Source organism: Perca fluviatilis, chromosome 5 (genome assembly GCF_010015445.1).
Source record: "Perca fluviatilis chromosome 5, GENO_Pfluv_1.0, whole genome shotgun sequence".
Classification (NCBI taxonomy): Eukaryota; Metazoa; Chordata; class Actinopteri; order Perciformes; family Percidae; genus Perca; species Perca fluviatilis.
Window position 1 is genome coordinate 34786518 of NC_053116.1, and position 13665 is coordinate 34800182.

Sequence of the window (13665 nt, forward strand, 5' to 3'; positions counted from 1 at the left end):
ATATATATATATATATATATATATATATATATATATATATATATATATATATATATATATACTGTATATATATATATCATGTTTAAAGTCTCACAAAGGTGCCGACAGCTAATTGGTTTAGGATCAATAAAAGGTTTGATCATTTTTGCAAGAGTCATTCAAAATAATCAAATTATCAAAATAATGACTTTCCAGGGGGGGAGACTTATATATGTTTCAAATTAGTTCAGAACTTGGATTGGATTACAAAATCTACCATTTTAGCGATAAAGTTGTGATTAAACAGTCAGACTGTGGGGCGTGGGGAAGCTTTTTCTTACATCAGTGCTTGCTGATTCTGAATTTTTAGCTGCTCCTGCCTCCTGACATTAGACATATTTGCCTGTTTTAAAGTGATGGTTCGGAGTAATTTCACCCTAGGGTCCTTTGCACCATGACCTCGAGCCAAACACCCCCCCAGAAGCTTTTTTCACCTGGGTCGAACATTGGGAGAGTTAGCATTATCAGCTGAATAGCTTAGCGTAGGGGCTAATGGATCCACGTTTGTATCTCGTAAGTTACCCCACTAATAATGCCCGAAATGATACCAAACTTCTACACTAGTACAAATAGGTTATGTACTCATAAAACGATGGATTGGAAAGTTTGTAAGTACACCAGGAGTTTATTTAAATAACACTTGCCTGCTGGCTTCTGCGCTCTGCTGCTGCTGCTACCGGGCAGTAAGAGTGCTTAGGGATGTCTACAAATTACAACACCGAAAAGATACAATAAGATACAATAAAAATATTTATTAATTTAATGATTAAATAAGGTAATGTCTCCAAACTTACCTCAATTATAACTTGTCTCCTGCTAGTTATAATACAGCACTTACTTTAAAAAAATATATATATATATTTTTGTTGTGTCTCTTTTCGGTGTTGTAATTTGTAGACATCCCTAAGCACTCTTACTGCCCGGTAGCAGCAGAAGCAGCAGAGAGCAGAAGCCAACAGGCAAGTGTTATTTAAATAAACTTCTGGTGTACTTACAAACTTTCCAATCCATCGTTTTATGAGTACATAACCTATTTACTACTTGTAAACGTTTGGTATCATTTCGGGCATTATTAGTGGGGTAACTTACAAATACAAACCTGATCCATTAGCCCCTTCAGCTATTCAGCGGATATACGCTTAACTCCCCAATGTTCGACCAAAAAATGCTTCTGAAGGTTGTTTGGCTCGAGGTCGCGTTCAACTATAAACGCGAGGGCCATGAGCCGCTCATCGTCGGGGGTTTCATATCCTACAGTATTTTTTAAAAACATAATCCGATAGCATTTTGTATCAAGCAATTGTGCAAAAATGGAGTTTCTTCTCCCCAGGTTTTGGTAATAAAAATAAAAACAAATAAAAATGAGGTGATGTGTTGTGTTGTTTTTTTTTTTTCGAGGTCCTGTTTTATACAAACAGAAAATAATATATCATATGACAACAAACAAAACAAATATATGACTGGGAGCAATCCCCCAAGTTGTGCAGTCAGTCAGTGTCCCCCTGTGCTTTGAATGTCAAAGCCTGGGAATTCGGTGAAGGCGTTATTTTTTTTTTTAAGTTTTTCGGATATCGCCGTATTTTTCAGACCCTTTACCTTTGACTCTACAAAGCAGCTGAGAGAGGATGAGAGGGGGGGCGGGGGGAGTACAGAGGGGATGGGGCCTGGGGATGATGAACACTTTGTCGGTTCCGTTTGTGCATGTTTTCAGCTCACTGTCCATCTTGCAAAAAAAAATTAAAAAAAATAAAATGTAAATGTTCTAGTGGTCTACAGTTGTCGTCCATCACCAACCGTAGCTAAAAGCAGCAATATGTGTTTTATTTTTCATTTTTTTCATGAACTATGTTTTTCCTGGTTTCTGTCCTTTCTTTGTTGTTTTTTTACTCAACATTTTAATTGCGATTGGAGCTATAGGCAAAAGTGAACGAGGTCTTGTGATCTATGACCGGAACAATATTTTCCGTACAAGATGAACTATCCCACATGATGAAGGAGTTCAGCTCCGCGTGTGGCCATGGATACGCCAGTTGCTGTTGGTCATGCCACAGACCGAACGTTAGATGAAGAGCACCGATTTCACTTTGAAGCTTCGGGTTAACTTTGGGCTCAGGTTTTTTTTTTTTTTTTACTAGGCTGTTGGTGAATGGTTAGAAAGGATCTAAATTCCAAGACTTCCACTTGCCACTGAGCTTGTAGTGAAATCGGCTGGGATTTCACCACAGCGCAGGCGTTACATATTCCACTGGCTAAAAAGACCTACAGTCAAGAGATTTCGTCGGCCATCCATTGTCAGCATCCCAACAATCTATCTAGTTCAAATCCTAATTCTAACAGCCTTCTATAGATATTTCCCATCCACAGTTCTGATTCCGCTATACTATAACTCAAGTACATGTAAAGGTAAAGATCGGATAGGACAGAGAAAGCTTAAGGGAAAAAGCTAATACTTCATCCATTTTGTTGGATCAAAAATGCAAGATACACACAAATGTAAACCTGCCAGACATCAAAAAAACATCATCACTTAGTTTGAATACGTCTACCTAAAAATACACCTTACTGAGATAAAAGCAATAATAATAATATTCATTTTTGAGATATTTCGTACACTGCAATAACATTCTTTAACACATTTTTTTTTTACTCATCTGTCACTGAAATTCTTTTGTTTTCTTTTGCCATTCACATATGTCAGGGTTCATCATTACCTTGATGATGCATCTTTTTGAAAGACTGCCTAAAAGATGTGTTTGTTCCAAATATATATATACACACATATATATATATATATATATATATATATATATATATATATATATATATATATATATATATATTAGGTATGTTGGGCAGCCACGTAACTGCTGCAATTATCATTATGCAATTCTCAGGGGAATTTTGTAAAGATAACTGTTCGGAAGGGAGACGGGCGACAGAAGGAGAGTGAGGAGAACGTCTCTGTCTCAGGCAGTGAAAACCTCTGGGAGTCACGAGAAAGGAGACAAAACGTTTCCCATGGAGATTCCTAAAGGTTTAAGTGCCTTCTTCTGAAATTTCTTTTTTTTTTTTCTTTTCTAAAGTGCTTCTCTTAAGGAACAAGTAAAAAAAAAAAAAAAAAAAAGCCAGCGTGATATTACATCATTTTCAACCAACTCACACACTTTCACTCACGTTTCTTTCTCTTATTTTCTTTTCTTCTTTTGCTTAAAAATGTGGCCATGTGTGTGCGACTGTGTTTGGCAGCAAACAGGTCTCTCCTCATTCATTATCATGATAAGAGTCTGTTTTTCATTTAGTGAGCTATTTTCAATACAACTGACCTGACTCTAGGAGCACATCGGTTACAGTTAAAAGAAAATAAAAGGGACATCTATCTCGTTTAAAAAAAAATCTTATTTAAAGAGCACTTCTTTAGAGGCAGAGGGGGGTTTTGTGGCTCTAGTCGTCTAGAGGGGGATTTTAGAGTTAAGGTTCGATCGTTGGCTGTGTGAATGTCTATATCTCTTCATTCCTTCACTGGGAGGGAGCGAGAGAGCGAGAGAGAGAGAGAGAGAGAGAGAGAGAGAGAGCAGAGTCTCTCTGTACGGATTGTGACGTTTAGGAGTGGGTGGTTCAAAACTTAAGATGAGACACATGTTCTTACATTTGGAAAAGAAAAATAAAGTAAAACAAAATATCCACTTCAAACTATATATTTTTTTTCTGGGTCACAACAAGACAGATAATCTTCACTAAAAAATTATCTTAGATTTTTTTTTTTTATATTATTACTTAAAGTATGCAGTACCATGCCTTTTGGCCTACTGATCCTGCCCTCTATACTACTAAATAGGGGGATGGAAGGGGGATAAAAGGGGAAGTAAAAGGAAATAAAAAAGGATGGGTTAATACATTGTTATAACTATAGGATGGGGGCAGGGGGAGGCAAAAAGCCCAAATAAAAGCTCCTTCAACTTCTTTTCTCACCTTTTCTTTTTTTGCTCAAAGGGGTCTAACTTCCTTTTAAGGCTCAATCAAAAGCTTTTGTGCACTTTCAGATAAGGCTTCTAAGTGTTCATATGTGTATTTATTTATTCTAGTTCTCCAACTTCTTCAACAGGCCCTGTAAAAGAACCACAACCCGAAATATCCATACTGAGCTGAGGCTGGTATGGAGGCCATCTTGGCTGGGCCAAGGGCTGGCTCTCTCACTGGAAGGCCTGGTGGAAGCGAGGCAGCGTGGTGGTACTAAGGCTGGAGCTGAACACTGGTGGGAGGGGGTGCAGGGGTCCGAGGCCCAGACCCCCGCCGGAGCTCTGCTGCTCCTGAGGTTGTGGTTGCAAAGAGGTAAGAGGTGCTGCGGCGACCGCTGCGGCGTGGGGCTCGGCAGCGTGCAGAGATGAGGAAGAGGAGGAGGAAGAGGAGGGGGTCGCGGATGAGGTGTAGCCCATCACCAGCCCTCCCGTGCTCATGGGGGCACTGTAGGGAGGCAGGTTGAGGGGCAGGAAGCCCAGCAGGTGGGAGAAGTCCATGTTAGCAGCGCACAGAGACTCGGCGATCACCGCAGGGCTCTTGGACAGGAGGTGATCCCCGCAAAGCTCGTCCACCAGGCCCGAGGTGGACTCCAGTCCGTCCTTGTGGGGTGAGGCAGCAGCGTGTGGCTCTGCAGAGGGAACCGGGCCTGGAGAGCCACTCTGCAGATCCATGAGGAAGCTCTCCATCTCCACTTTCAAGGGCTTGTCCAGCAGGTATGAGGTAGATCCCAGCTGGTATTTGGGGGCTGGCTGGGGCTGGTGCTGCTGCTGGGGAGCCTGGGGCTGGTGGTGCTGGGGCAGCGGAGGGGAATGGTGGTGGTGGTGGTGATGGTGGTGATGGTGGTGGTGGTGGGAGTGTGGGTGAAGAGGACCAGGGGATTCCATGTGACAGCCCATGCCTATAGCTGCAGACAAGGGACTGGGCATCAGGGACGGGTGCGGGTGACCCACCCCAGAATTAGACATGGCCTGGAGATGGTGGGGGTTGTACATGCCCATCGGAAAAGGGGCCCCGCTGGGGAACGGTTTGCCCATCATGGGGTCTTTGTTGGGACCCATGCCGCACATCATGGGGCTGAGCTCCTCCTTCACAGAGCAAGGGGGCGACCCAGAAGCCAAAAGACCTAGCATGTCGGGAGGCTCCGGCTTGATCTTCAGCAGCTCCTGCGAGTGGCTCTTCTTCACGTGGCGTGTCAGATGGTCCTTCCTGCCAAAGCGCTGGGCACAGTACTGGCATAGGAAGTCCTTTCGGCCTGTGTGGACCACCATGTGCCGTCGCACATCCTTCCGCGTGTAGAAACGGCGGTCACAGTGGTCGCACGGGTGTTTTTTCTCCTTGGTGCCGCCCGAAGACTTCCCGGAGTGGCTCTTGAGGTGCTCCAAGAGCACGGGCGTGCTCTCGTAGCTCTGCATGCACACTTTACAGGTGAGATCCCCGGCCGTGGCAGAGTGCATGGCCACATGGCGCTTATATCCCAGCTTGGTGTTGTAGTGCTTCCCACACTCTTCACACTTGAAGGCCTCCTTGTTGGGGTCATGGGTCTGCAGGTGGTTCTTCAGGTGGTCTTTGCGGTGGAACATTTTCTCACAGAACGAACACTGATGGGTCTTCTGTGGAGAGTGTGTGGCCATATGCCTGGGAAACACAAGAAAAAAAAAAGAGAGATTGTAAATGGTAGGGGTGTTACACATTCCTTGTCTTAAAGGAACACGCCGACTTTTTGGGACTTTAGCGTCTGTGCTAAGCTAGGCTAGCGGTGGTGTGCGTCAGACAGAGTTAGGATACGCACGGAGATGAGAAGGGTATGTATGGACTGATCTAACTCTGGGGGATACGGTGAATAAGCTAAAGTCCCAATAAGTCGGCATGTTCCTTTAATTGGTTATGAAGTCTGTCAGTAGTGTGCATGCTAATGTGAGGCATGACTTCCTCTTAATCAAACCACTTGTCCACATAAATGAGTCACAGTGGTTTGCAGCCAGGACCCAAAATAGGTTTTGGAACCACTTCCTGGGATTCACAGTATTCCAAACATCCTAGTATGTTGATGAGTTTGAGATTAGTCCCTTAAACCTGCATTGATTGATTTTTTTTTGGCCACTTGAGGAAAAATACAAAGCTGTAAACACATAATTGATACTTAACAGTTGCTCATTTACACGTCCAGAAATTACTTACAGAATTAGCAATATTTTCATTAATTTAGAGTCCTGTTCTCAGCCAACTGATGAATGTAAGTCCAACATTTACTTTCTTTTTAGCTCTGACTTTGGTCTCCACCATCTGAGGGAAATGTCTGGCTGTTGAGCTCCTAAATACTCCACTAATGTATGGTACAGCTCTGCTTCACTCACTCTTTTGCTACCAGTACTTTTCTTTTCGTTTTCCACTGAAGAAGGTACCCCCTCAGTGTAGGCCTGATTCTCAGATGATCACCATAGTGACGCAACATATCTTCTTCAACGCGACACTCGCTGAATCCTTTCATCGGCAACCAAAACAGAGGAATGCCTGCGCTTTGTCAATTGTACGGCATTGTGTACGCGGTAGTGTACCGTGTAGTGTACCGCGTAGTTTTGCAGGCTGCCATTTAAAAAAAAATCTGGGTCAAGTCAATAAAAACATTGCAGTCACACTACTCAAGTCACTACTTTTTCAGTCTCACACATGTTGAATAAAAGTCAAAAGTATAGCCTTTCTAAAGTTGCTCAATGAGGATTTTAAGAAAGCTAAAGAAACCATGCCTCAGGCTGTATTTAAAAGGATGTGAATCGAGCGATATGATTAATTCTCAGTACCTGAAGAGTTTGTATTTGGAGCTGAAGGCCTTGGGACAGTGTGGCTGTGAGCAGTGGAAGGGTTTCTCTCCTGTGTGACTCAAGGCGTGCAGCCGGAGCTTCTCCTGTGAGGCGAACAGGGCCCCGCACACCAAACACTCGTTCCCACTCGCTTTCCCTACCCTTTCTCCTTCCCTCTCCCTCTCTCTCTCTCTCCCCCTCTCTCTCTCTCTCTCTATCCGTGGCAGCGGGGCGGTGCTCCCAAACAGCTTGGCGGCAGTCCGTCGTCCCTCTTCCTCCGGCGTCAGTGCGGTAATACGGTGTGAGGCATCGGCGGCAGCAGCTGCCATGGCAGCCCTAGAGTGCCGCTGCCATGAAAATATACTTGTGGCTCCCCTGCCTTGCAGGCTCAACTTGGGAAGTTGTGGAGGGAGGGGAGGGGAGGGGGGGATTTATCGAAAAAAGAAGATGCTCAACAGCTCACAGGAAGGGCCAATGATCCAGGTAAGCCAAAATCTGCGGTGAGATAGAAAGTGCATGCTTTGAAGCTAACTGCTAAGTTAGATTACATTAGACATATTTTTCACATAAAGCCAACTGTTTACCTTTTGAAATACTACTTGTCCTTCTTTCGTCTCTGCACTTTTCTTCTCTCTCTCTCTCTCTCTCTCTCTCTCCCCTCTCTCTCTCTCTCTCTCTCTCTCTGCTTCAGTCGCTCCTCTCCTTCGCTCTCTTGTTCTCTCCTCCTCACCCGGTCCCAACAGCTATGGTTGGCGGTGAGTGGGAAACACTGCTCTGCATTTTTACCGTCCTGCAAGGAGAGAGCAAACATGACAAACATAAAAGGTAAGTTAACAAAAATGTGACTACATGCATCCTTTTATTTTAAAAGCTTTGACAAAATTGTAACAAAATGCACTGATGTAGACAACAACTCAAAACCTTAGAATCTGAGCATGTCATTTGCAAATTACACTTCAAAAGCAAGTTTCCTCTGAGCTCACTAGGGGGAGCTGAAAGTCTGACTGACATGACACGCGCTGCAAAGGTTTAGCAAAGTCAATGATGACTCCCAATCACAGTCACAGCATAACACATCCGTACTTGTATAGCCAAACGTGTGAAGATGGAATGCAATTACACAGCCTCATCATGTGTGTCTGCAGATGACAGCACAGTGCACAAAGCCAGCTTTGTGTGTGTTTATGTACATGTATGTACTTGTTATGAAACGGGTTAAGGCTCCTGTAATCCTTGGGGGAAAACACACAACCCTCAGGGTAGAGAGAAGGTTGTGGGGAGGAAGGGGTGGAGGGGGTGAGGTGGGTGGTGGGGGTTGTTTGTGTCACAAACTCAGGCTTTCTGGAACCAGCACTACCTGTTAACCTGAATTCAACAAATTCTTTACAAAAGCAAAAACAGTCGCACACTTTGAGGTGAAAAAGTGGACAGAATGACTGAAAACTGCACTCAAACAGCTGCGGTTGTTTATTAAAATAAACCACAAGCTATATTAACTCATGTTCCAAAAGAGACTGCTGAACTCTCTCTCTCTCTCTCTCTCTCTCTCTCTCTCTCTCTCTCTCTCTCTCTCTCTCTCCCTGTCATCTCTGCATTCCCTTATTTACCCTCAGTGACCTGTGTGACTCCTGCTTGCTAACACACCAGCTAAGTCCAAGGTTGAGCGGACACAGCGCTGAGCACAATGTTAGCCGCGCTCCGAGCGCCAGTCACGTGAACCGAGAGAGCATGCAAGTCCCGTAAACACGTGGGAATATGTGACAGAATGCACACCAATGCGCCATGTCTGCACATACATACATACACAACTCCAGATGTAATGGCATCCTTTCTGTGTGAGAGGTCAATGAGTTGAGAAAGACAGTAAATATCTTGGAATCTGCTCTGAGTGCTTTTGCAGATGCTCATATTTACATGTTTACATAGAAATGCACAACCGCGTATCCAAAGGTGGCTAAAACATGTGCATATGAGAGTTTTTGCGTCTGTGTGTTCATGTCATTTTCTTTTACGACACAAGATGCACATTAGCACATGCTTGCCTGTGTGCTCACGTATGTGTGTACGTGTGCATACACGTGTGTTTGTTCTCGTAATGTATGTGTGTTTACAGCGGTGGTTAAGAGGACCTGACAGCTGTAGCATTGTGTGGTGGTCATCACCCAGCAGGGAGGGTGCAGGGGGGTGACACCCGTCCCATTGACCACCCTCAGGGAGCCCGGCTCTATTGTGCAGCCTACCCACATCGCACATTCCTGGCCTGAACCATGCCGTGTCTCCCTGCCTCTCTCCTCCGCACACAACAGCACATACAACACACATAGTTCTGGTCACACCGAATGCAACATCATGTAAACCCCACCCCCACCACACACACACACACACACACACACACACACCCCAAGCCGGTATGCTCAAATGCACTCACAAAGGCGCGCACACAGACAGCCAGATACAGTACAATGAAGAGAATCCACACCATCAAGTTACAGAAATAAACCAAATAGAGCTTGAACACAAAGGGCACACCATGACAGACCATGTGGAGCGGTAACTTCACGCACGGATGCCCTCAGGCCTGAATGAACCCAAATGACTGACCTATACAATAGTATCATGCTTTATGCATTATGTATACATAACAGTAAAACTCTATTTTCAATGAAAGTGTCTACATATCTCACTGTTTTGTTACCACACCACTGATCGTTAACCAATACCACCTTAAGCAGTGATGCTTGGCTTTATACACCAAGGGCCAGATGTACGAACGCTTTTGCGTCCACTTCAGGCGTATGTGTTTCACAACGTGAGCGTAAAAGCATGGCAAGGTATGTACAAACAGGCCGCACTGAGGTTAAAGTCGCGGGAACTGAAAATGGCAAAAAAAAGGTTTTCCGTGTCATGCTTATGCATTCACGGGAGGGTCAAGGGGAAAGTGGGAGTTTCCCAAAAAGAGATGGGTGGGGAAACGTGAAGTGCGCCTAATTATGTATTCCGCGGTATGTACAAAAAACGCCTGTGAAAGCGCGCCGCTATTTTGTGGTGAAAATTCTCCGCCTCTTAAAAGCAGGTGTAAACCAGCCACAAGCGGGTTCCCTCGCCTCCTGGTGAAATGGCAGCAGTAATCCGAGCAAGACGAAGACATAGGCCAAGGAGACGAGCTGAAAGGATTTTTGCCATAAGGATCACACTTTTTCAGTTGAGTGAACACAAAATCATTAAGCCTTACAGATTAAGCAGCCATGCAATATTACAGTTACTGGAAGAAATCAAAGATGACATCGAATCTCCGACTCAGCGTTCACATTCCATTCCGGCAGTTGTTAAACTCCTCGCTACATTACGGATATTGTACAAGTACTTGAAGCTTTGCTACAGCGCAATTTATGGTATCGTGGGCGGAGAAAGGCGCCGATTACCCGATGAACTGCAGGTTTGGTAAATACGATGTAAGGTGAAGTATCACAGCGTGCGCTTTCTGCAGGTTGGCCATGGCGCTGATAATGCTACATTCGCAAATGTACGTTCATCTGGCCTCAAGTCTTTTTAATGTGTTTTTATGCCCGAAGCAGGACATTTGAATTTCATTGTCATGAAATACTGATATTTAATGGTAGAATTCTGTGCTTATTTTAAACAGAAAAAGTTTTTATTTCGCAGTGTGTGACCTTTTGTCCAAAGCAGATATTTTGACTTGTCACAATAACAGCAGCTCAGGTGTTCCTTAACAATTACATACATAACATTAACAATGGTTCCATTATTTTCAAGTGTCCCAGTAAGTCATGATGACAGTGTGAGAGTGAGCCAGCACGCACAATACCAGGAGCCTGAAACAGAAGCAACTGAATGGAATTCAGCCATCATTTATTTTACTATTTACACCTGTGCTTTTACTACTGTGATGTGTCAAAATGTCTCTTGTGGGAAGCGCCTGTACACTTCAGTGCAAAAGGCATCAATTTTACATTCTTTTGTCGGCTTTAAACTGCTATTTCCTCTCCGAAAGTCTTACATTTATCAATGCTACAATATACTGCAAGAACTGGCGTAAAAGCAGTAACTATAACAGACAGCTAATGTAGGAAAGCTATACCAAGATAAAGCTAGCTGGTGAGATAGCCAAGGCTAGCCTTAGCTAAAGCAATATGTACTTGCTTTTTTTCCTCCCTAGTTCTCGCTGTAACTGCAAAATACTAATTTTGATGAACTAGCAACTTGGTAATTCAGTTTACTATCCAACAGAACTAAATGAGGCAGTAGCCAGATCCAATCACGGTGTAGAAAAATACAGCTAAACTAGTCCTGCTAAATGTTAACTAGCGTTAGCTTAGCTCAGCAGAGTAGCAAAAACAACCCGCTCAGCTTTTGACTCCACTGTAATTCAGAATTTGGTGTGGTTAAATCACTTTTAAATCATATATAACCGGGCATTAAATTGTACATAAATTTCTATGTTGACAGAAATTCTAACAGCTGATAGACACACACGAAAAACTTTCTGTTTGCTAACCTGCAGTTTGCTAACCAGCCTGAAAACATTTTCAAAAAAGTACTTTTTCACAACTTAACCCTTGGTGTAGTTACTGTTCTGTGACTTTGTAGGGAAAAACAGGCCTACATTAGTATGATTAGTAAGTTAGCACTCAGTTACAATTGAGGCATGTGCTCTACCATCATGAAGCAACAAATCTCTACACTTCCCTGAATATTGTACATCACCAAGTACATTCTTTATCTTTTTCTCAGTCAACCAGTGTCATTATTGATTTTCTATCAGCCTATTACAGTTTTTTTCAATTGCTAAACAACAGTGGTCACAATTGAAGTCACATGTGCAAAACTCTAACTACAAGCAGCACTACCACCAGTCATCTGAGCTAAACAGTTCACATCACCTGCAAAACTCATTCCAAGCAACACAACTCTTCACACACGTCTCAAAACAGGCTCAGTGCAGCCAAACACTATGCACAAGCCTCACTGAGATAACACACACTGTCACTCAGAACACACTGAGTAAAAACACTAGCATCAAACACCAATACAGAAATTACAAACTTTCTCATCTTTACAGTTTGAACAATTTCAGTGACTTCACACTACTCAATAGTGTCTTTAAAGAAAATATATAGATTTTATAATATACCAATTTTCACGTAAGGTAAACAAGAAGGAATGAAAATCAGCAGTTTGCTTCAATATAGTATTTTGTCTCTAGTAATTTATGAAATTACTGGAAAAAATTAAAGGTTGCTGAATAGATCAAATAGCAAGTTACCATTTTTATTTTTATTTATTTAAGAAAAATGTTTTTATGTTGTATGTCATTGAGGACCACAATGGAAATAAGTCCTGGACTTTATTGTGTTTTTATCCTCGATTGTATTTGATGTTTTTTTTTTTCATGTGTAAGGCATTCTTGATACAATTAAATATATCAAATTAAATCAAATCAAAAGGTGCATAACAGTAACAAAGAATAGTGTGACTAATCCTGCCTCTCTCCAGCATCATGCGGTAAGTTTCTTCATCACACTGGATGTCTGCATCATCTCTAAATAAAAACAAATGTGGTGTTTCCATTGCTTTCACCTCCATTGCTTTCTGAAAAACAGGAAGTCCTCAGTTTTACTATAGTAAAGGTAGTGGTTTTCACTTTTGTTTGTAACCTCAGACATCTTACCTGGACATGTTGGTATGTTTTGTGTACAAAAAAGGCTTTCTGAGCTTTCTCTACTGTATATAAATACCGTATATGTTCACTAACTAGCCTAAAACAAGACACCTGCTTAGGCTTTCAGCTAAAATTGCAATCAGCAGTGTTTGATAGGCACCAGACTGAAATCTATTCTGTTTTGAATGTGTGGTTAACAGTTTTGACAGCAGTGTGTTAGCATTTGAACAAAGTGCTGTAAATCTACAGTGTCGTGCACGTTGTGGTTAAAGTCATGGGATAAGTGTGTTGAGTTTTGAAAACTGTGTTCAAGCAATGACAAACGATCTAGAGTTTGGTCCACATGAACTGCTGCTGTGCAGACTGTAGTTAGAGTTTTGCACATGTGGCTTCAGTTGTGCCTACTGTCGTTTAGCAATCGAAAAAAAAAAACTGTAATCAACAACCTCTCTCGTGTTTCTACAACTCAATAAAGTCTTCAATCAACATGGACCCTTTTTTCCTATGTTTTTGTGTCTATGTGACTGATGGGAACAACAATCTTTGAAATTGGTCCAGTATGGACCTTTTTCGCAGCAGACATTTGGACTTGTCATAGTAGAAAAAGCACAGCTAAAACTGATAACCTTAACGATGGCTCAGTTCCATCAAGTGTCCCAGTAAGCTATTTCAGTGAGTCAGCATGCACAGTACCAGGACCTCTCCTAAGTGGAATGCAGCCATCATTAATGGTTTTGAATACACCTGTGCTTCTCCTACTATGACATGTCAACGTGTCTGCCGTGAAAAAGGTCTATTAAGCGAGAACGCCGTGAGCAGCAGCCGCAGACCGGGCTGCAATGTTACCCTATGGGGCAACTGTGCATCGTCAATTTTGTCTGCTAAAAGTGGACTAATGAAGTGTATTTCACAACGTTAAAATTACTGTTAATTTACATGGCGTCTGGTGGCTTTAGCGAACACAATTTTGCGGATGTTTTTATGTTTAAAAAAAGGATCTTACTCTCTAACAGAAAGCCCAACCGCCATAGAAATGTGCACAATTGCCACGTAACTTACATTGTAGCTTGTAGGCTATCGCTGACTGCTGACAGCAGCGGTCTTGCTTAATAATGGACCAATTTTGAAGGT

General features: G+C 42.8%; 1 protein-coding gene across 3 annotated transcripts in view; it reads right to left on the reverse strand.

Moving 5' to 3' along the window:
• Positions 1-4095: 4095 nt before the first annotated feature.
• The window catches only part of plagl2 (pleiomorphic adenoma gene-like 2), a 51674-nt gene continuing 42104 nt past the window's right edge, over positions 4096-13665 (reverse strand). For 2 of the 3 annotated variants that reach the window (XM_039800653.1, XM_039800654.1), the window contains exons 2-4: positions 7439-7644; positions 6855-7349; positions 4096-5691 (exon numbers count right to left, since the gene is read on the reverse strand). In XM_039800653.1, the coding sequence (XP_039656587.1) occupies positions 4230-5691; positions 6855-7183 (1791 nt within the window). In that variant the 5' untranslated portion in view covers positions 7184-7349; positions 7439-7644 and the 3' untranslated portion in view covers positions 4096-4229. The remainder of the gene's footprint in view (positions 5692-6854; positions 7350-7438; positions 7645-13665) is intronic. The other variant, XM_039800655.1, reaches the window with a different exon arrangement.